This window comes from Heteronotia binoei, chromosome 13 (genome assembly GCF_032191835.1).
Source record: "Heteronotia binoei isolate CCM8104 ecotype False Entrance Well chromosome 13, APGP_CSIRO_Hbin_v1, whole genome shotgun sequence".
Taxonomy (NCBI): Eukaryota; Metazoa; Chordata; class Lepidosauria; order Squamata; family Gekkonidae; genus Heteronotia; species Heteronotia binoei.
Genome location: NC_083235.1, coordinates 64180325 through 64203468, shown reverse-complemented (window position 1 = coordinate 64203468; position 23144 = coordinate 64180325). Strand labels below are relative to the sequence as shown.

General features: G+C 44.6%; 1 protein-coding gene across 3 annotated transcripts in view; it reads left to right on the top strand.

The window, feature by feature from the left end:
- The window catches only part of CACNA1G (calcium voltage-gated channel subunit alpha1 G), a 313913-nt gene that overhangs the window by 207393 nt on the left and 83376 nt on the right, over positions 1–23144 (top strand). For 2 of the 3 annotated variants that reach the window (XM_060251973.1, XM_060251974.1), the window contains 4 exons: positions 15173–15299; positions 18958–19083; positions 20235–20324; positions 20525–20738. In XM_060251973.1, coding sequence (XP_060107956.1) covers positions 15173–15299; positions 18958–19083; positions 20235–20324; positions 20525–20738 — 557 coding nt within the window. The remainder of the gene's footprint in view (positions 1–15172; positions 15300–18957; positions 19084–20234; positions 20325–20524; positions 20739–23144) is intronic. The other variant, XM_060251975.1, reaches the window with a different exon arrangement.

Genomic DNA, 23144 nt, shown 5'->3' with positions numbered 1-23144 from the left:
GAACAGATCTACCCAGAATCTTATTCAGATCTATTTGATGGGGCATATTCCCAGGAATTTGTTTTTAGGATTGCACTGTAAAATTTCCAGTGATGTTTCAAGCCTGTGCTTTTACAAAATGTATATGCTTGCACTGTATTCATGGGAAAAGACAACTGCACGTGATCATTTTTATTTACCATCACAGTCTAAAAGGTTGTGAGCAAAAAGTAGCCATGTGAGCTGTTGCTCACTTCCGTGTACAACCAGCCAGTCATTCTTGAGTCTTTACTTACCTGCCTTGTTGAGCTTAACTATGTTTGCTCCTTTTCATAGTAGGAGATGCATTGGTTGTTGTGTGTAAAGGATCTAAGGTGTGGTGAGGGGATTGGAAAAAGGGCTAAGAACATAAGAACATAAGAGAAGCCATGTTGGATCAGGCCAACGACCCATCAAGTCCAACACTCTGTGTCACACAGTGGCAAAAAATGTTATATACACACATACACTGTGGCTAATAGCCACTGATGGACCTCTGCTCCATATTTTTATCTAAACCCCTCTTGAAGGTGGCTATACTTGTGGCCGCCACCACCTCCTGTGGCAGTGAATTCCACATGTTAATCACCCTTTGGGTGAAGAAGTACTTCCTTTTATCCGTTTTAACCTGTCTGCTCAGCAATTTCATCGAATGCCCACGAGTTCTTGTATTGTGAGAAAGGGAGAAAAGTACTTCTTTCTCTACTTTCTCCATTCCATGCTACTCGGCACCAAGGTACTGATGGTTTCCTAAGCAGGGGGAAGCATTACATTTTCATTGTGAGTGCTTTTAAATTAAAAGGGGGGATATGAATTTGTTAAGCTCTTTAGGTAGGGGGCAGAGGACCAGAACATTGTTATTCCACAAATGTACTGTTAGTTACTCTGCCCTCTCAGGACCAAAAAATATGGGATGCTGGGAAATCAGTGAATATCTTTCCAATGTTTTTAAAAGGAAACGAGCTGAATGGGTCCCAATTCAAAATCGAGATCAGAGAGAGAGAGAGAGAGATCCTTCCCTTCCCATGGTCTCGCCAATCAAAACATTCCCCCTGGCTGTTTTTCCACCCTGGAATAGAGGCACCCTCTTTTTTTTGCCCTCCCCCCCAACCATCAGGGCTAATAAAAGCAATAACTTTGGAGGAAAGGTTATTTGAGATTCACAAAATTATATAGAGGAAAAGAGTTCAGCCCATCTTCCCCCCAGCATCACAGCCTTAATTTGAATTGGGACCCCAGACTTCTGTTATTTTCCTTTTGGAAAAAAATAACTGATAACTGTTCACGGATCTTCCAGCATCTTGTCTGTTTTGGCACTCGACTTTCCAACTGTATTATTGCTGCCAGTACTGTCAAAGCTGTTGAGAAGGTAGACATCCTCAAAAATATGTGGGATGTTAGTGCAGATTTGTGTGCACCAGAGCTGGCTCTGTCTGTGCTTATTTTGGGTAAACTGTTTAAGAATGGAGCTTGGCCTTAAATGACTAGGTGGCTTTCACAAGGCAAACAGACTGCAGTGCTTAGTTCTTGTGGTGCAACCCTGCCCTTGGTAAGCCTTGTCCTTGGCAAGGCAATACAGTGATTTGGGCTGCTTTGTTTTCCGCCATGTATCTGTCTTACCTATCGATTGCTTCTCCCTAACTGCTGCGGTATAATCTAATCCACAGTTATGAAACTTTCTGCTGTATTAAAGCAAGATGTTATATCATTGAAGGTCACTGATGAGCATGAGAGCTCTCAATCATGGCTGCCTCAGTTAGTCAAAGGGCAGTTGTAAAAGATAGGGGAGAACGAAGGTAGTAAAGACCAGGTCAATTTAAAAGCAGTGCTTTGCTTGTTGGGGGGGGGGGGAGGGATGGAAATGCACTCCATGTACTGGTTTAGCGTGTACTGGTTTAGCATGAAGGGACTCTGCATGTGACTTTATCACAAATGTGAGGGAATTGCACTTTTATTCATGGTGACAAAGGAGTACAATAGTGTCAGGCAGGCCGATAGCTAAGGGGTCCGTGGGGGTCCAGGCCCCACCAATCAGAGCCCTGCATAAACTTTCTGGCCCCACCTTAGGAGGCTCACTTGGCTGCCGGCTCATCCTGGCCGAGGAGCTGCTCTGTCCGCCTGCAGCTATCCAACCAGCACTGCTGTTGAGATCTTTGTGCGTGGCTTCCAGGGCACCGCAGGCGTGGTGGGGAGGCTGAGGTTGGTCTCTTTCTCCCCAGGAACAGAAGAAGATGAAGAAGATATTGGATTTATATCCTGCCCTCCACTCCGAAGAGTCTCAGAGCGGCTTACAATCTCCTTTACCTTCCTCCCCCACAACAGACACCCTGTGAGGCGGGTGGGGCTGGAGAGGGCTCTCACAGCAGCTGCCCTTTCAAGGACAACCTCTGCCAGGGCTATGGCTGACCCAAGGCCATTCCAGCAGGTGCAAGTGGAGGAGTGGGGAATCAAACCCTGTTCTCCCAGATAAGAGTCCGCTCACTTAACCACTACACCAAACAGGCATGGAACAAGCAAGCCAGGCTGCCTCCCTTGTGCAGCACAGGGTGCTGGCTCAACCCACCTGCCTTCCTCCATCCTGAGGATCTGTGCTTGCTCAGCACAGATCTTCAGCGGCTCGGGAAAGGATGCTCTGGTGGGCAAAGGCGCACTGTGAGAGCCGTGCCTGCTGTGAGAAATCTGGTGACTCACACTGATTACACTCCCCAGGGAGCTGGCTTGGCTTGCCTTCTTCCCTCCTTTTCGCCTGCAAGGCAGCAATGGGGGCAGCGAGGCAGAGGCACAGGATTGAGCCCAGAGGAGGTGGAAGAGGCAAGGGGCCAAGGTAGCCAATGAGAAAAAGACCTGCGTGCTGACCTGGCAGTTGCTGGGTGGGAGAGCCCCAGAATGCAGCCTGAGCAGCAGACAGGGGGAAATCGTTTTAGCAGCATCTTGTTTTCTTGTGCTGCTCCTGAAACCCCATCAGGGAGCCCTTGTGGAAGAGTTTCCAGCAGGAGGAGGAGAAGCTTCCAAGAGCAGCTTCTAGGAAGGTTGCTCTCTCTATGGCACATCTCATATGCACACTCTCTCTGTGGGATGTTATTTTGGGGACCCTGGCCCCTCAAAGCAAAAAGTTTAGCTATTTGCCCCACTGTGGCGGAATTTATTTTTAAGTTGGCCCTCTTTATGATCTTGAACGTACTCTTTATGAAATTGGCTACAAGAACTCTTTCTGAAAAAGCAGCCATGCTCTTATGAAATGAGTACTAAGCCCTTCACACACCTTAGAAGTCTCTATTATTTTTGGCTGCAGTTATGAACGTAGTCACCAGAGTTCTAAGCTCTTCAGCACCTTAAGCATTTCATATGGCTCTCAACAGCAATGTAATCACTCTCAACCATAAGCTGAGAATCTGGGTCAATGTGTGAAGGTTAAAGCTGCCTCTTCAGGCAGGAAGCCCATATTTGGAATGGCAAGAAGCAAGCCCCGGTAAGACCCAGAAAGTAGTTGAAAGGCAGAGGGGAACTGGGGACAATCTGGGCTCAGATTGTTTTTGATTTGGCTGCTATTGTTTGCAGTAAAGCACAGCTGTGACCCAATAGATCTGATAAAGAGATGGGTTGAAGCCTTTATAAATCCTGCACTTTTGAGCAAAAGGAGCTGACTGGATGAGAGGCAGGGACCTCTTTATCAGTCTAGCCCAGAAATTAACAGGCCTCAAGCATTGAATACAGTGCATAGCTCTGCTAGAATAGGACTTAGATTCTAAATGGGAAAATGTAAACTAATAGGGAGAAGTCCCTGTTGGGACTTAAAATTTTCAGTATGCTCTCTGGTTTATTGTAGAGCTATGCTTTATGCTTGATTGAATTCTGTGTAGCTGTCTTGTTTTGTTTTCTATCCATATATTTTAAGCTTTCTATTGAATGTAGAAACTGAAATGTACTAAGTTTATCTAACTGCTTTGTTTTCTATCCATTTGAAGCCCTCTGTCTAAAGAACTGTATGAGCAACTTTACGAATGTAATCTCTTGTTTTGCCTTTCCAACTATATTTTAAACCTTCTGTCCAAAGAGAAACTTGGAGTCTAATAAACTGTTTTGCTTTGAGAAACTTGGAGCTTAACTGTGAGGTCTTAAAACTTATTAGTGAGTATGTATTAGCCTTCTGATAACTTCAGGTTGTTTTGGTAACTGCAGGTTTTAGTTTTGGGTTTGTACTGTTGGGGTGTACAAAAGAAATCCCCCAACAAAGGTGATGACCTGTGCATAAACAGAATTCTCCAACACCCACCAAACATGAAACCCTGGGTACAGATTTCTGGTGTCAGGGTTAGCAGCTCCACCCATGCACTCACCTGCTTCAGAGCAGATTCTCCTTAGGGACAGCCTCAACTAGGCACTGCTGACTCGGGCAACCTAGCTAGTGGCTGTTGAGAAAGCAGCAAGGGTGAGGCCATGCCCAGCAATGTGCTAGCAGCAGTGTCAGAGCCCAGTCGTCCTGGCATGCACCTCTGAACCCAGTCTAGACCCAGGAACAGGTCAGAGGAGGAGGCAGACCTGTAGCTATGAGAGGGCTCTCCCCAGGCAACACCCTCCTCCCCAATTTGTCCAACCAGCCAGAGGATTGATTGTGCTATGTCTGCTTTTGGTAGGAGAGACAGACTGAGGTGGGTGGGAAACCCTTTTGTAGGTAAAAGCTGTTTTCATTTCCCAGCTAGCTTACAGTTTATATCAGGAGGGAAGAAAACTGACAATTTCATTGTCCCACCCGGGAGGTCATTAGCGTTTCTGAAGTGTTGGTCTGAAGACTAATTGACTAGTTGAAAGCGTGAACTGTCCATGTCATTGTCTCTGGCCAGGGGGGAGATTAGCACTTCTAAAGGATTAGGCCTGACCTGGAAAAACGTCATTTGCTCAGTCAAAACAAAACAAAATAAGAGCAACTCCTCCATTTCTTTGCACAGCCCAATCTGCTTAGTAGGTTTCCTTGGACATAAGCGCCACTGTGCTAAACTGTCCCCTGCCAGTGCCCCCTCCCCCTGATTTACTCATGAGTAAAGGTTGCCCAGGCGCCAGCTGCAAGGGTTCCCCCCCCCCTCCCATAGGAATTCTGAAGCCCTCCCTGTTCTCTTTGGCCATTGAACATATGAACATATGAAGCTGCCTTATACTGAATCAGACCCTTGGTCCATCAAAGTCAGTATTGTCTTCTCAGACTGGCAGCGGCTCTCCAGGGTCTCAAGCTGAGGTTTTTCACACCTATTTGCCTGGGATCTTTTTTGGAGATGCCAGGGATTGAACCTGGGACCTTCTGCTTCCCAAGCAGATGCTCTACCACTGAGCCAACATCCCTCCCTAACATTCAACAGCAGAGCCTCCCTTGGAAAATACCTTTGCCTCTTTTCTCTGTCTCTTGCTTGGCCCCTCTAGGAAGCAACTCGTCCACGTTAACGCTTTCAGTGCTGCAGGGGCTTTTCAGCTGACAGGGCACAACTTCTTTATTTCCTAAAAGTTTTCTTGAAGGCAGGCTCCCCTCAGCGCTCCATGGCACCTAAACAATGATGATCTGCGCCTCACCCTCACCTTCTACCAGGCTCAACTACAATGGCTAGAGTAGCATCAGGGAGGGGGAGAGAGAAGAGACCCCCACACACACACAAGCACACAGCCAGAAAGGGTGAATCTCTCTGTCTCCACATCAGAGGAAGAGGCAAGTTTCTCTGTCTCCAGTGGGACGAAGGGCTGGGAGCTGTCTCTGCCGGTGGGAAAGCCAGTCAGGATGAACTGAAGCAGCCTTTTCCCTCCCCACCCCCCAGCCTCTGCCACAGCAAATGGGGCAATCTGCCTGAGTGCACCCAGGGCTACGAATGGGACCTGAAATTAACTACTGCAGATTTTTGACTGGGGGATCTTCTTTCCTGTGCTTAAGGGTGAAGGAGCAGGGATGTCCATTTGCTCACCGGAGCAATGGGTGGATGGTCTGTCTCCTATTCCCTTGCTTCGCTAGGCAGTCCCCTCTGCTCAGGCAGATCAAGCTATCTGCCTGCAGGAAAACGGCATGTAGCCCTGCTAAATGCTGCCTCCCTGGTCTTGTAGCCCAGCTAAATGACTAAGAGCTTGGCTGAGCACCCAGTAAGGCAAGCACAGAGAGAGGCAGGGAGCAGCACTGGAGGCGACAGACAGGCCTTGCAACCCGCCAAGCGCTCTCCAATGGCTCAGAATTGTGGGTGTGTGCAAATGGAGCTTGGGGAAGCATGCAGGCAGGCTAGGAAGGTGCCAGCAGCCGACACAAATGTACCCCACCGGTGGTGCTTCGCTCGTCTCCTAGCGCAAACAGGCAGCCACTGGGCACCGAGTCACATGCTTAAGTCAGAACGCCTGCAGCCCTCTTTGGCTGCTGTGGTCTGTCCGGGCTAGGAGCAACTCCAGCAGGCGACAGCAACAGTCAGCGCACGAGGCCAGGTTGTGCCTGCGTGGACGCATGTTGGTTCAGTGATTAGCAGTGCCCTCTCTGATGGCAGGGGGAAAGGCAGGGTGAAAGCTATCAGTTCCAGCCTCCTTGCTGTCCCAGAAACTGCGACAGCGCGCTGCCTCCAAGACTGCTTTTGCAGTCATGTGGTTGGCGGCCAATTCGGCACCCCTGGGAGCCCAGCGCCCTAGGCAATTGACCTGGGACTGGCATATTGGTTTTGTTTAATGCCAAAAATAATAGAGGACCTAGCATAGGAAGCTCTTGAGACTGAATGAGCAGCAATCATTCTTGTTGTTCAGTCGCACAGTCCAGTCTGAGTCATTGAGACCCTATGGACAAAGTCACGCCAGGCCCTCCTGTCTTCCACCATCATTCAAAGTCTGCTCAAATTCGTGTTTGTTACATCAGTAACGCTGTCCAGCCATCTCATCTTCTGCTGTCCCCTTCTTCTTTTGCCTTCTGACTTTCCCAGCATCAGGATCTTCTCCAGGGAGTGCTCCCTTCTCATTTGGTAGCCAAAATATTTGAGCTTCAGCTTCAGCATCTGATCTTCCAGGGAACAGTAAGGGTTGATTTCCCTTAGGACTGACTGATTTGATCTTCTTGCAGTCCAAGGGACTCTCAAGATTCTTCTCCAGCACCACATCTCAAAAGCATCTATTCTTTTGCGCTTGGCCTTCCTTATGGTCCAGCTCTCACAGCCATACAATACTACTGGGAACACCATCGCTTTGACTGTACGGACTTTTGTTGGCAGGGTGATGTCTCTACTTTTTATTATACTGCCCAGGTTCGCCATAGCTGTCCTCCCAAGGAGCAAACGTCTTGATTTCATGGCTACAGTCACCATCTGCAGTGATCTTGGATCCCAGAAATGTGAAGTCTGTCACTACTTCCATGTCTTCTCCTTCTATTTGCCAAGGTGTGATGGGGCCAGATGTCATGATCTTAGTTTTTTTTTATGTTGAGTTTCAAGCCTACTTTTCAAGCCTCTTTCACCCTCAACAAGAGGTTCTTTAGGTCCTCTTCACTTTCTGCCATTAGAATGGTATCATCTGCAAATCTGAGGTTGATGTTTTTCCCCAACAATCTTAATTCCAGCCAGCATTCTGCATGAAGTACTCTGCATATAAATTAAATAAACAGGGTGACAATATACATCCTTGTTGAACTCCTTTTCCTATTCTACACCAATCGGTTGTTCCATATCCTGTTCTGACAGTTGCTTCTTGACCCTTATACAGGTTTCTCAGGAGACATGTGAGGTGGTCTGGTGCTCCCATCTCTTTAAGGACTTGCCACAGTTTGTTGTGATCCACGCTTGAGTGTAGTCAATGAAACAGAAATAGACGTTTTTCTGATACTCCCGTGCTTTCTCTATAATCCAGCGAATGTTGGCAATTTGATCTCTAGTTCCTCTACCTCTCCAAAACCCAGCTTGAACTTCTGGTAGTTCCCGATCTGCATACCTCTGAAGCCTAGCTTGCAGGATCTTTAACATGACCTTGCAATAATACCGTGCGTGAATGCTGACACTGTGTTACACCATAAATAAAGGTGGAAGGTTTGTGGGGGGAAATTGGCATGTAGGCAGGGAGCTTTGGGGTATTCCATCAGTTTGTGTATCTTTTGGAGTGCTAAAGGTGGAGAGGGAGCTTTGGTGTCTCTTGCCTGGCCTCATCTACCCCCAAGCAAAGTATTAGTATTTTTTTTTTTTTTTTGCATGGAACTCAGCATCACACATTCAGACATGCATTTAAAGCATGTGATTCTTTGGTTTCTAGTAATGCTGTTATTGATAACATAAAACCAGATATATTTGTGGGCATGTAGAAGAATAACCCTGCTGTTTGACCAATAGGGGTATTAATAGTGCATATTGGAAAATTCAGGTTGATTTGCATTGCCCAGATTTGTTTGTACAGTCATATTTGAGGTAGAAATCTGAAAAGAGAAGTTGCAATGGACATTTAGCAGAGAGTAGCAGATAAACAATCAAAGAAATAAACCCAAAATGACTGGTACTGTTACATATTTGGATGATACAATGTTAGGCCACAGAACTCAACAGATGAGGCCACAATTAAATTAAGGAAACCTCTTTGGGAGCTCACTGGAAATGAAAGCATTTGTCAAAAGGAGTTGGGAATGCAAATGATAACAGGGAACTGAAATAGCACTATATTCATTTCAGCTCTGATGAGGATTCAGATTGGTGTATTTAAATATAGAAATATACTGTTGAGGCCTTGACAAACAGCAGAATAGGCAAAGAACACCCCTCCCCCCCCCCGGCCCGAGGTGCAGAAATTCCAATCAGGAAGTTAACACCACAAGTGACAGTGAGTTAAATTAAAACAATCTATTTGACTTCTGGCAGAAGTGAGCCATTGTCCAAGGGGCAGAAGGGACCACATCTGATAAATTATGCTGGGTAATATGGTGCCAAACTCTGTTTTACAAGAACTGAGAATGTTGTCTGTGAGGTCAAACGGGATATAATTTAATTTCTCAATAAAGCAATACAGAATTTGCATGAGAACTCTACTGAGTTAACTGCTGCATTTTTAAAAAAAGTTGAACAGAAAGGATATAAGTAGATGCACTTTGAGGCAACTATGAATTCACTGGTCTTAAAGGTACTTCTTGTCTCCTACCTTGTTCCCATATGACTAAGTTCCAGTTTCCTGAAATCAGAGAGCAGTAGACTTATATCCTTAATGTGCAGTGTTCTAAAACAGAAGTTTCCTCTTCTTTTGCAATTAAAATTTTGCAATTAAAAGGCAGTTCTGGTGGACAATAGGGTGGAATATTTGGGAAGAAGAAGGCCCACACACACAACAGACACCCTGTGAGGTAGGTGGGGCTGAGAGAGCTTTTACAGCAGCTGCCCTTTCAAGGACAACTCCTGTGAAAGCTATGGCTGATCCAAGGCCATTCCAGCAGCTGCAAGTGGAGGAGTGGGGAATCAAACCCTGTTCTCCCAGGTTCTCCCTGTTCTCCCAGGTTAAGTCCACGCACTTAACCATTACACCAAACTGGCTCTCACAATGGAAGTATCGGGTTCTGTAATGGGACAAATGTAGGTTACCATCATAGTTCTTGATAGCTGCCAGATCTTGTTGCTTAGCAAAAACTGTGTAACTTTTTTGTAGACAAGATTCTTCAAGAATTTTGTAAAATTGTCAACATCTGCCAAATGCTGTAAAACTTCCTGAATTATTCAGCAATGTTCAAATGGGCAGCCATGTTGGTCTGAAGCAGCAGGACACATTTTGAATCCAGTTGTGCCACTGGACTCAAAATTTGTTGAGCAATTTGTGCAGTTACAAAACTGCAGATTCCAGTGACCCCAAACTTGGAGGAGATGAAAGACTGCAGTGAACTTTAAATTGCAGGCTAGTATTGATACCTTTATAAATACCTTTGTATATCTCTTTCATTAGTGTGTTTTGGGGGTGCCCCAGTCTTTGCCCTTCAAAGTAAAATTAACAGGACCCTTTCTCTATTAAAGCTGTTATTTTCAACATTCTCCCAAGGCTGCTTTCAGCCTAAAGTATTCCAATGCATCCATTTTAGTCATGATAGTAGAATTCTTAAATTAACATTAATTATATGGTAGTAGCAAGGGTTTTTTTTTTTAAGAAAACGTCCAGCAAGAACCTATTTGCATATTAGGCCACACACCCCAACATCACCATTGTTTCACACAGGGCCTTTTTCTAGAAAAAGCCCAGCAGGAAATCATTTGCATATTAGGCCACACCTCCTGACTCCAAGCCAGCTGCAACTGTGTTCCTGTGTGTTCCTGCTCAAAAAAAGCCCTGGGTAGTAGTAATTGTAATTGTAGTAAGAGGGGCACATTCTTTAAATATAAGACCCCAATGCTAATCCAGAATAAAATATATATGCAGGTGCCTTCTAGAGTCCATTGGGAAATCATTAATTATAGTTGTAGTTATAGTCCTACAAAGCAGAAGGTTACAAAAATGTAGTGCAAACCATGGGAGAAATTAAAGATGCTTTAAGGGAGAAATGCCATAACATATAGTTGACTGCAAAATGGCAATGCTTTTCAGATACATACCACTTTTACCCTGTTGCAGATGTTATCGCTATGAGAAGTATCTTATATTCTAATAGCAAAGTCGGGATATCTTTGGATACCTGAATCCAGTGACTGAACCTGTGAATGGGCAAGACAGATCTTTCTACAAACCTAAAAAGAGCCCTGGGTCTGCAGAAAACTGTGAAATCTAAAAAAAAAACAAAAAAAACCCCAACACTGGTTGTTTAAAAAATCTGAAAAAGATAAAAGGAGCTCCTATAGCTTTAAGCAACTCATTCCTTCAGTGGCTGTTGCTAGACAACCACAGTATTCCAGGCTTCAATTTCTGTTAGTTAAATGGGGGGGGCAAGACCCTTTCCAGCCCTATTTTTATCTTTTAGGGTTGCCAGCCACCAGGTGGGGCCTGGAGATCTCCCACTTTTACAACTGATCTCCAACTGGCAGAGATCAGCTCCCCTGTGAAAATGGCTGCTTTGAAGGGTGGGCTCTATGGCAGTGTGCAATAATAAGGGCCCTCCCCTCCCCAAACCCTGCTCTCTCCTGGATCCACCCCCAGTCTCCATGTATTTTCCAACCCAGACCTGGCAATCTTATTGAGGGAGAACTCAATGGGGCCAGGCCTGCCAGCTTTAAGTTGGAAAATTCCTGGAGATTTGGGGGTAGAGTCTGAGGAGGGCAGGGTTTGGGGATGGGAGAGGTCTCAGCTGATTATAATGCCATAGAGTCCACCCTCCAAATATGGTTGCCAATTCCCAGTTGGGGACAGGGGACCCCCTGGTTTGGAGGCCCTCCCCCTGCTTCAGGGTTATCAGAAAGCTGGAGGGGGGGGGATTGACTGTCCACTGGGCACTCCATTATATCCTAGGGAGACTGGTTCCACAGGGAATAACGGAGACTCAATCTGTGGGTAACGGGTTATGGGAGGGCTGTTTTTGAGGTAGAGGCACCAAATTTTCAGCATAGCATCTGTTGCCTCTCTTCAAACCCCCCCAAAAATGTTTTAAAAAGATTGGACCAGGGGTCCAATTCTATGAGCTCCAAGAGAAGGCGCCCCCATCCTCCACTATTTCCAATGAAGGGAAGGTATTTAAAAGGAGTGCAGTCACTTTGAATGTTGTAGTGCTCTGCCACCATCCTCCAGCTCTCCCCTGATTTCCTGGCGGGAGGCTGGATAAGAGCCCTGGCAGGAGAGTTTATTTATTGGCTTCTACCAGGCTGGTACGATAGTTCAAAAAGCAGACCACCAGCCTAGTCTGCTTCTCTGGTAATAATAAAGTTGTAAACAGACTCTTTCACCAGACTCAAAGTCCAGAGTAAATCCTTTTATAAGCAGGGTCTAAGGCAACTAGAGCTTCTGCCAAGCCCTGACAAAGAGTCAAGCACAAACGGTCTTATCTTTAAGATTTACTGGAGTGCAAGCTCCATAGTCACATTGCCTTGGTGGTTTCACCAGTCATCAAAATAAGTTTTAAAAATGCAATACAGCAGGTAGGTTTCATATATCAGCCGTCAGGCAAGACAGCGTTACAGTCCAGGAAATTCAAACACAAAATCCAAAATTCCCAAAACAGAATAATGGTTCCAAGGTATACCTCAATATTCCCTTCTGCATGAGCCACAGCACAGTTTAGCCAGCAAAATGGGGAAGAAACTTCCTGTCTTTTAGCCTCTAGAGGGAACCTGAACTCATAATTAATTACATCTGTTCCCCCTAGCTAATCTCAAATTTGACGCATCATCTAGGCTAGATGAAAATGATCTAATTTGACAGGGATTGTAAAGGGACTCCACATGATTATTAATAGCTTACAGGCGGCCTGCCAGCCTCAGGGACTCCAGCTGAAGGCTAGGCCACTGCAAACACTTACCCCAGGATCTAGAGTTGCCAACTACCTTTAAATTAAGTGACCCCAGTCCCTACAAATGCAATTACCAGAACTTCCTTCAGAGTTCAATCATGCTTGTCAAAACCTTGCTCTTGGCTCCACCCCCAAAGTCCCCAGATATTTCCTGAGTCAGACCTGGCAACCTTACCTCCCATTCAGGCATTTTCTCCAAGAGGACAGATCTCTGTTGTCCGCAGTTGTAAATCTGGGATATTTCCAGGTCCCACCTGGAGGTTGGCTACATAGGCTTCCCAATCCCCAGGTCCCAGCAGGGGATCCCCCGGTTTTACAGGCTTCACCCCTCCCCCAGCCAGCTGGCCAGCGGGGGAAGCCCCTCCCCCACAGCCATTATGCACCTCCATGAACGATTCCCATAGGGAATTATGGGGAATTGATCTGTGGGTATCGGGGGCTCTGAGGGGGCTGTTTTTTTGAGCTAGAGGTGCCAAATTTTCAGTATAGCATCTAGTGCCTCTCCCCAAAATACCCCTTAAGTTTCAAAAGGATTGGACCAGGGGGTCCAATTCTATGAGCCCCAAAAGAAGGTGCCCCTATCCTTCATTATTTTCTATGGAAGGAAGACATTTTAAAAGGTGTGCAGTCCCTTTAAATGTGATGGCCAGAACTCCACTGGAGTTCAATTATGCTTGTCACACCCTTGCTCCTGGCTCCGCCCCCAATGTCTCCTGGCTCCACCCCCAAAGTCCCCAGATATTTCTTGAATTGGACTTGGCAACCCTATGGCTACATGAAGCAACCTCTGGGAGACTTCGTATTACCCGACTTGCGTGACTGAACTAGGCCTAGCTGCTTGCTAAAGTTCAACAGTACCCACCCGATGAAAGCCAGTGTGGTGTAGTTATTAGAACGTCAGCACAGGGTCTGTGAGACCCAGGTTCAAATGCCCATCTTGCTGTGGAAGTTAACAGCAAGGTGTGGGGGGACACTTTTAGGCCTAACCTACCTCATAGGTTTGTTAAGTGGATAAAAAGGAGAAGAGAATTATGTAAACTGCTTTGGTCCCCACTGTGGGAAAATGTGGGGTATAAATGAAGTAAATACAGAATAAATATACCTGAAGATGGGAGACAGATAAAAGGTAGATTGGTGAATGGATGAGAAGGAGAAAATGAGGCAGGGAGAGGATATGGAGATTGCCAACAGAAAGGAAAGAAGTTAGAAAAATCCTAGAATTTTTTTCTTTTTTTGGGGGGTGGGGGGGTGGGAAGCCTGAGAAAGGAGGTATTTGAGGAGGGGAGGGATATCAGAGGGGCATAATGCTCTTCAAAGCAGCCATTTTCTTCAGGGGAACTACAGTTGCCAGCCTCCAGTTGGCTTCCCAATCCCCAGGTCCCAGAGGGGGATCCCCCGGTTTTACAGGCTTCCCCCCTCCCCCAGCCAGCTGGCCGGTGGAGGAAGCCTCGCCCCCACAGCCATCATGCACCTCCATGAACGATTCCTATTGGGAATGATGGGGAATTGATCAGTGGGTATCGGGGGCTCTGAGGGGGCTGTTTTTTGAGATAGAGGCACCAAATTTTCAGTATAGCATCTAGTGCCTCTCCCCAAAATACCTCCCAAGTTTCAAAAAGATTGGACCAGGGGGTCCAATTCTACGAGCCTCAAAAGAAGGTGCCCCTATCCTTCATTATTTCCTATGGAAGGAAGGCATTTAAAAAGATGGGCAGTCCCTTTAAATGTGATGGCTTGAACTTCCTTTGGAGTTCAATGATGCTTGTCACACCCTTGCTCTTGGCTCCGCCCCAATGTCTCCTGGCTCCACCCCCAAAGTCTCCTGGCTCCACCCCCAAAGTCCCCAGATATTTCTTGAATTGGACTTGGCAACCCTAAGGTCACCTGGCATTACAACTGCTCTCCACATAACAGAGATTAGTTCCCCTGGAGAAAATGGCTGCTTAGGAGGGTGATGTTTATGGCATTATAACCTGCTGAGGTTGCATCCCTTCCCAAAGCACACCCTCCCAAAGCTCCACCCCGAAGTCTCTGGGGAGTTCCCAACCTCAGTCTGGCAAACCCAAGTGGAATTGATCTCTGTAGTTTGGAGATCTGTTGTGATTCCAGGAAATCTCCAGCCCCTACTCGGATGTTGGCGTCCCTAGAAGGAGAGAAGGCAACAGGGAAAGGGGAGATACTATGGAGGCTTTCAGGAAATGGAAAGAGGATATAGTGGGAGATGGGGATGTGAGATGATTCCTGCAAGTGGGTTCCCATTTTTTATAGTCTAAATAGATACAGAATGGATATACAGCTATCTACCATCATTAAATATACCACCTTTTTAAGATGTTTATTACATCACATGTATTATCTTAATATTTTATTATATCACATGTATTATCTTAATATTTTAATATATCTGTTTTAACTGGTTTTATGTAATGTTTTATTGAAATGTAAGCTGCCCTGAGCCTGCTTTGGCAGGGAGGGCAAGATATAAGTCTAATAAATAAAATAAAATAAAAAGCAAAAAAAAAACAACACCTGTAAGTCAGTCTCTCAAGTCTCATTCGTATTTATTGTAATGAAGAGGAATCAGTGCTTTCTCGGTTGTATATTTTCAGCTTCATTATACATGTTAAATGTTCGGTTTTTAGTTTTTAAATAATTTTTTCAGGCTTATATTTGAGCTAGCTGCTTTTTCAAGCTATCTTGTTGTTCTGTTCCCTTTGGGCATGAGCAGCTGTAGTCTTAGGAGATCATTAATGCTTGGCTTTTGCCTTTCAGAGTCATTAGCCGAGCACAAGGGCTGAAGCTAGTGGTGGAAACCCTGATGTCATCCCTAAAACCCATTGGAAACATTGTTGTGATTTGCTGTGCTTTCTTCATCATTTTTGGCATCTTGGGAGTCCAGGTAGGCTGTGTGTAGGATTTGTTGCAGCCGGAAGGCCCTCATACCCAATTAATTGCTTAGAAACAGAGATCTCCAGAACTCATATATTTTTGCAAATGCCCATACATGCTACAAGCAAAAGCTAAGAGCTATCAGAGATATGCAGCCCTACAAGTGACTGTGGGAAGAATAAATAAAGCTGCATGTCTCAGAGCTGCTTCTCATTTTTAACAGATGCAAAATATTTATTTATGATGTAATGTGTTCATGCAGCAACAGTAGGTATCCCATTGCATATGTCACACAGCCACATATACTGGGGGAACGGCCTTGATTAATAATTAACCAGTGAAGCCGGTTGGGAGAGGACACAGCTTGATCCAAACACAGCAGAAAGTTGGGGGAAGGAGATCACCTGGCATTACAACTGCTCTCCACATAACAGAGATTAGTTCCCCTGGAGAAAATGGCTGCTTAGGAGGGTGATGTTTATGGCATTATAACCTGCTGAGGTTGCATCCCTTCCCAAAGCACACCCTCCCAAAGCTCCACCCCGAAGTCTCTGGGGAGTTCCCAACTTCAATCTGGCAAAACACCCTACAGACTATAAATTGCAGAAAGTCTCAGAACAACCAGCAAATTCCACAGAACAATCAGCACAGTCAACAACCATCTTCCTTATCTTCAAACCCCTTCCAACCCTCCCAGCAATTAACACAGAACAATGGTCACATTCAACAGCCAGTTTCCTTATCACTACCCTTCCAGGAAGCCCCACCAAACAATGGGCACATCCACAAACCAATTGCCCTTTCATCACACCCCCTCCAGCCTACAAATAGCAGCTCTCCAGCAGCCCTGGCCCCACTCAATGCACAGCAGCCAAGAAGGTCTGAGCGCCTGCTCCGGCTGCAACGCCACTGAGGATGTCCTCCGCAGCTGAGAACGAAACGTCTGGAAGGAAAACTTTCTCCAGTAGAACACGGCACTTGAGCCTGAAAGATTCTACAAACCCTAATGATGTTACCAGCCGTGAAAACCTGAAATCTTTGATAACAGCAGAAAGTGTTTGCTTGCTTTAAAAGTTTGTATCCAGCCTCAACTCTTCGGCCTCAAGGCAGGGCACAGTGTAACAACCAAGTCGCAAAGCGATAAAATAACAGAATGAAAAACATTTTAAAAACACACCGTTTGTCAATTTAAAAACATTCAGGTATAACACACCAAAGAGCCTTTTTTAAAAAAACTCACTCAGGACCATCAGACTCGCAGCTGAATCTTCTGGCAACGTCACTTCCAAATAATTATCTTTTTTTAAAAAATTTGACTTCACAAAATTTATATCCCACCTTTCTGCCCTCGTAAGGGCCACCAAGGTGGCTCATTAAAACATACAGAATAAAACCACAAACGTAATATTCCTTGTTTAAAATATTAGAACATAAGAACATAAGAGAAGCCATGTTGGATCAGGCCAGTGGCCCATCCAGTCCAACACTCTGTGTCACATAAGAACAGAAGAGAAGCCCTGTTGGATCAGGCCAGTGGCCCCTCCAGTCCAACCCTCTGTGTCACATAAGAACATAAGAGAAGCCATGTTGGATCAGGCCAATGGCCCATCCAGTCCAACACTCTGTGTCACATAAGAACATAAGAGAAGCCATGTTGGATCAGGCCAATGGCCCATCCAGTCCAACACTCTGTGTCACATAAGAACATAAGAGAAGCCATGTTGGATCAGGCCAGTGGCCCATCCAGTCCAACACTCTGTGTCACATAAGAACAGAAGAGAAGCCCTGTTGGATCAGGCCAGTGGCCCCTCCAGTCCAACCCTCTGTGTCACATAAGAACATAAGAGAAGCCATGTTGGATCAGGCCAGTGGCCCCTCCAGTCCAACCCTCTGTGTCACATAAGAACATAAGAGAAGCCATGTTGGATCAGGCCAGTGGCCCCTCCAGTCCAACCCTCTGTGTCACATAAGAACATAAGAGAAGCCATGTTGGATCAGGCCAATGGCCCATCCAGTCCAACACTCTGTGTCACATAAGAACATAAGAGAAGCCATGTTGGATCAGGCCAACGGCCCATCCAGTCCAACACTCTGTGTCACATAAGAACATAAGAGAAGCCATGTTGGATCAGGCCAATGGCCCATCCAGTCCAACACTCTGTGTCACATAAGAACATAAGAGAAGCCATGTTGGATCAGGCCAATGGCCCATCCAGTCCAACCCTCTGTGTCACATAAGAACATAAGAGAAGCCATGTTGGATCAGGCCAATGGCCCATCCAGTCCAACACTCTGTGTCACATAAGAACATAAGAGAAGCCATGTTGGATCAGGCCAATGGCCCATCCAGTCCAACACTCTGTGTCACATAAGAACATAAGAGAAGCCATGTTGGATCAGGCCAACGGCCCATCCAGTCCAACACTCTGTGTCACACAGTGGCAAAAAATTTTATACATACACACACACTGTGGCTAATAGCCACTGATGGACCTGTGCTCAATATTTTTATCTAAACCCCTCTTGAAGGTGGCTATACTTGTGGCCGCCACCACCTCCTGTGGCAGTGAATTCCACATGTTAATCACCCTTTGGGTGAAGAAGGACTTCCTTTTATCCATTTTAACCTGTCTGCTCAGCAATTTCATCGAATGCCCACGAGTTCTTGTATTGTGAGAAAGGGAGAAAAGTACTTCTTTCTCTACTTTCTCTATCCCATGCATTATCTTGTAAACCTCTATCATGTCACCCCGCAGTCGACGTTTCTCCAAGGATTATAAGGAATGGATACGCTTGCTATTCATCTTTGTTGTTTCGCTTTCTTAAACAGAACCCTAACGTTTGGCATTGTATTGGCAGGATTATAAGGAATGGATACGCTTGCTATTCATCTTTGTTGTTTCGCTTTCTTAAACAGAACCCTAATGTTTGGCATTGCTTTGCAAGATCAGATAAAAAAAAAAAACCTTATGAGAAGGGAGCTTTGACACAGAGAAGCAAAGCATACTACTGTTTAGGGTTTGTAGACTCTTTCGGGATCAAGTGCCGTGTTCTACTGGAGAAAGTTTTCCTTCCAGACGTTTCGTTCTCAGCTGCGGAGAACATCCTCAGTGGCGTTGCAGCCGGAGCAGGCGCTCAGACCTTCTTGGCTGCTGTGCATTGATCCCAAAAGAGTCTACAAACCCTAATGATGTTACCAGCCGTGAAAACCTGAAATCTTTGATACTACTGTTTGTTGTTATTCAGTAAAAAAAAAAAAAAGGGGGGGGGGCAGACAAATTAGTCTGGCTTGATACAGGACATTATACTGATATGCATCATACCGGCTGCAACACTGTCGCTTCCTGTTTCCCCCAACGTTTTAATCATTTGAAATTTTGCTACCTCTTACATTGTTGATAGTCACATCCAACTCTGTTGAAGTCAATGCCTCAGGATTGTCGGCTTCAGTACAGTTGAGTTACGTCGCTTGTTCCCAGTCTTTTAACCAATTCATAAGGTGATGCTAAATTACAAGAGTTTTTAACAGTGAACATCCTGTTGCACAATCATGAAGCTTTTGCCTCTAGTATGCTGTGCGTGAAGACTCTATGATTGGTCCTGGGGGATCCATTTGTTTTCTGCAGGGGACTTGTTCCAATTCTTTTGCCAATTCTTGGTTTTCACAGTTATTCAAGGGGAAGTTTTTTGTCTGCCAAGGGGAGGATACAAGGAACATCACCAACAAATCAGACTGTGCAGAAGCCAGCTACAGATGGGTCCGGCACAAGTATAATTTTGATAATCTCGGCCAGGTATTAATGGAATGGTAATCTGCTTCTTTGCTCCTTTATTTCCTTGATTTTAAACATGTGTGTTCTTGCAGATACCCAGCCGTTGTAGCAAATAACATGCTTCCAAGACATACAGTTTACATTTAAAGGTCCCCAGTGTGATATTCATAAGTAGGGTTGCCAAGTCCAATTCAAGAAATATCTGGGGACTTTGGGGGGTGGAGCCAGGAGACTTTGGGAGTGGAGCCAGGAGACATTGGGGCGGAGCCAGGAGCAAGGGTGTGACAAGCAGAATTGAACTCCAAAGGGAGTTCTGGCCATCACATTTAAAGGGACAGCAGACCTTTTAGAATGCCTTCCTTCCATAGAAGATAATGAAGGATAGGGGCACCTTCTTTTGGGGCTCATAGAATTGGACCCCCTGGTCCAATCCTTTTGAAACTTGGGAGGTATTTTGGGGAGAGGCACTAGATGCTATACGGAAAATTTGGCACCTCTACCTCAAAAAACAGCCCCCCCAGAGCCCCTGACACCCGTGGATCAATTCCCCATCATTCCCTATGGGAATCGTTCCTGGAGGTGCGTAATGGCTGTGGGGGTGGAGCTTCCCCCGCCGGCCAGCTGGCTGGGGGAGGGGGGAAGCCTGTAAAACCAGGGGATCTCCCGCTGGGACCTGGGGATTGGGAAGCCTATTCATAAGTCTGCATACATTTCTTTCAGAATTAAGACAAACACACATTCTTCCTTGGTCTGCTTAATTGCTCTAGCGCTGCACAGCAACCACATATATCTAATGAAAGGATTTGTCTTGTACGGCTGGACATGCTGTACCCTGAACGTCCTAATATCTCCATTCATTTACAACTGCCACTGGAACCCATCCATATTTTAGCAGTGTATCTGGGCTAATTAGAATGGAGGGGTGGAAGCCTGGAGGGTGAAAATGGACCTGGCTTTCTTCTTTTTGAATTAGCCTTTTTTTGCTGGACCAGTATCTGTCACTGATAGGTTTTTGCTGGCAGGAGACTTTTAACTTGAAAGGCCCATATTATTGTCAGCAGGCTAAAACAACAAGCACAAGCAAAAGAGAAAAGAGTAGAAATACACATATAAAATAGTTTATTTTCTTCCAACTTGTATGTAATGCTCTGTTTCCTGTTTTACCTTTGTAGGCTTTAATGTCTCTGTTTGTTTTGGCCTCCAAAGATGGGTGGGTGGACATCATGTATGATGGATTGGATGCTGTAGGAGTGGATCAGCAGGTATGTATTTGGCATCACATAGCAGAAAAATAGAAAAAATTATTCATTGTTTTGTTTTTGTTAAAACCACTGAGAATGCAAATGTTCAAAGTACTTTGCTGTCATGCAACAGAACAAGGCTGAACCCTTAAAAAAAAACCTGTCCCACCTCTGTACCTTACTGAATAGTCATTTTAACAGCTTCTTCCTCTACCTTGTAGCCAGTCATGAACTATAACCCTTGGATGCTCCTCTACTTCATCTCCTTCCTGCTGATAGTTGCCTTCTTTGTCCTCAACATGTTTGTGGGAGTTGTGGTGGAAAATTTTCATAAGTGCCGACAACATCAGGAGGAGGAAGAAGCCAAGAGACGAGAAGAGAAGAGACTCCGTCGACTGGAAAAAAAGAGAAGGAGTAAGGAGAAACAGATGGCTGGTCGGTAGTCTTTCCTCATCTTTTTTGAGTCCTGCTTGACCTTTGACAGTCTTCCCACACCTTGCTGCCTAGCACCTGAATCTCAGGGTCCTCCCAAAAGCATGGCCAGCTATGAAATTTGCATGAAGGTTGTAGTACTGGCATAGGCTGAGCAAAGCCATGGAAATGTAGCAATGGCTGCATGATTTGCAACTAACTTTTGTGCTAGGTTATTTTTTAACTTTTTTTTTTTTTTAATTTTTCCCATTGCACAAGCTTAGCGTTATCCAAATAGTGTTAAATGCAAAGACCAGCAGTTCCAGAACACGCCAAGAATCTTAGGCATGTCTCGCACTGTTGCTGATAAATACCTTCACTATTTGGTTTATTACAGCCTTGTAAGGTCACAGATTTCTTTTGTCAATTTCCAAGCCAATGTAATGAAATTTCACAATGTACTCAAGGATGTAATAATACAAAAGCCAGCCTTATTTTAGAAATGCTTGAAAACATAGTGCATTTGCTTGAGAAATACAGATTTTTTTTTTTTAAAGAAAATAACCAGACATAGAAAATAAGCACATTTACAAATGAAATTTTCACCGATTTGGGATAAATATGACACATTTGGTAGGCATCTTAGAATAATATTTTATTCTTTTGTAATTATATTAGATTTATGTGAAATTTAAGAAACTTGACCTATCAGCTTTTAACCTCAATTTCTGTTTGATTGAAAAAGCAGGAAGTAAAACTCAGGTCAGAGGTCACAGGTCAGAGGTACTCTCTTCCATCTTGCATGTCTTCTATTCACCTTAATTTTTGACAAATGCTCATGTATTCATAGTATCACTCATTGCCTTCATTGTTGTGTTTGTGTTATTTTTCCCCATTTCCTTTTCCTCATTTTTATCCTTTTAAATTAGCATCTGTAAATTTGTAGGACTCTCTTTGTTGTCATTGTTCATTGTTGTTTATCAGTCCTAAAAATAACAAATATTTTAGTGCTGTTTTCTTATTTGACAATATAGATATGGCCAGGATTAAGGAAAGCATGTACTATGTTCCTTACGTTTATACCATTATACTTAAGCAATTTTAAAGTATGATGTCTTAGATTTAAATGCTATTCATTTTAATGTGGGAATGCCAGATCAGAAGTTCAAAAAAGTGAAAATTGGGCACTGTGGTTTTTTTATGGAATTTTGTGGGCCACAGGTAGCCTGAATAAGAGACATGAACTTTGAGGTTGTGGAGTTTTGGAGACACTTTTAAAATATATCAGATTATTTTTTTCAAGACAGGTAAGCAAACGTTTCAAAGGGTGCAAACATATTATGGAAAGGGTAACTCTTTTGTTTTAGGGTGATTCAACTTATTTTCCTTCTGTGCCAAAATCACAGGATTTTGTATATATAGTGCTCCCTCTGATGCATATGTGTACAAAAATCACTGATATTTTGAGAAGCATATTTACGGATACTACATCAGTGAGAAATATCTCTGGGGCTGCATTGTGCTGGTATAGTATCTTTGAATGTGCTACTATAAATAGCTGCAATTTATACTGTAAGGTGATTCGAAACACAACACACATAAAACCGCTTCGACTTTGGTGTGTAAAAGACACCTGTAAATGAAATTGCATCATCTCCAAATCAGAGCAGAATTGTGACAAATGCATATTTTTTCTATGAAATAGGGATTCTTGTGAATTAACACTGGGAACAGCCTACAAAGAGGATTTAAGAATGGGCTTGTGCATTCTTCTGGGAAAGGGCTCATTCTTAAATGATTGGGAGTTCTTTCATAGTTGAAGTACATGCATGAAACAATGAGCGCCCTTGGAAGCTCATACAGAATTCTGGCTTAAAGAAGGTTCATATTGGCATAGCAGCACTCTATGTGGGATAATGATAGGATTGTTCCTCCCTATTCCATTCCCCTGCATATTTTAAAGACTTGCCCCACCCTCATCCCTTCTGCCTATCTTCCTTCACCCCTCTCTAGTGATCCCTAGCCTTGGGACTTAACTGGCTGCTAAGTATTGCATATGTCATTCTTTGGCCTGATGGACTCCCTTCCTGCCCCTCTTTCTTCTACAGAGGTAAATTACTTGTTCCTAGTCTGTTGTCCAGCCTTTCTCTTTCTTTCTTTTTTGGATCCCTGTAGCATTAGGTCCTCTGTCTTTCCATCGGTCCCCCTCCTCCTCAGCAGAAGCCTCTGTAAAAGCAACTTTCCTGTCCATCTGATGCTGCAGCAAAGATGTTACCCTGAGCACCTGTCTAGTTGCCCTAAATGCAAGAAATAAATAGGAATCACACTGACTTCTATGTGATGCATAGATGGTTTATGAAACTGTTACTCCATTTCACAGATGACAGTTTGCAATCCTGGGTTGCAGTCACACTGGAGGCTTAGCACACT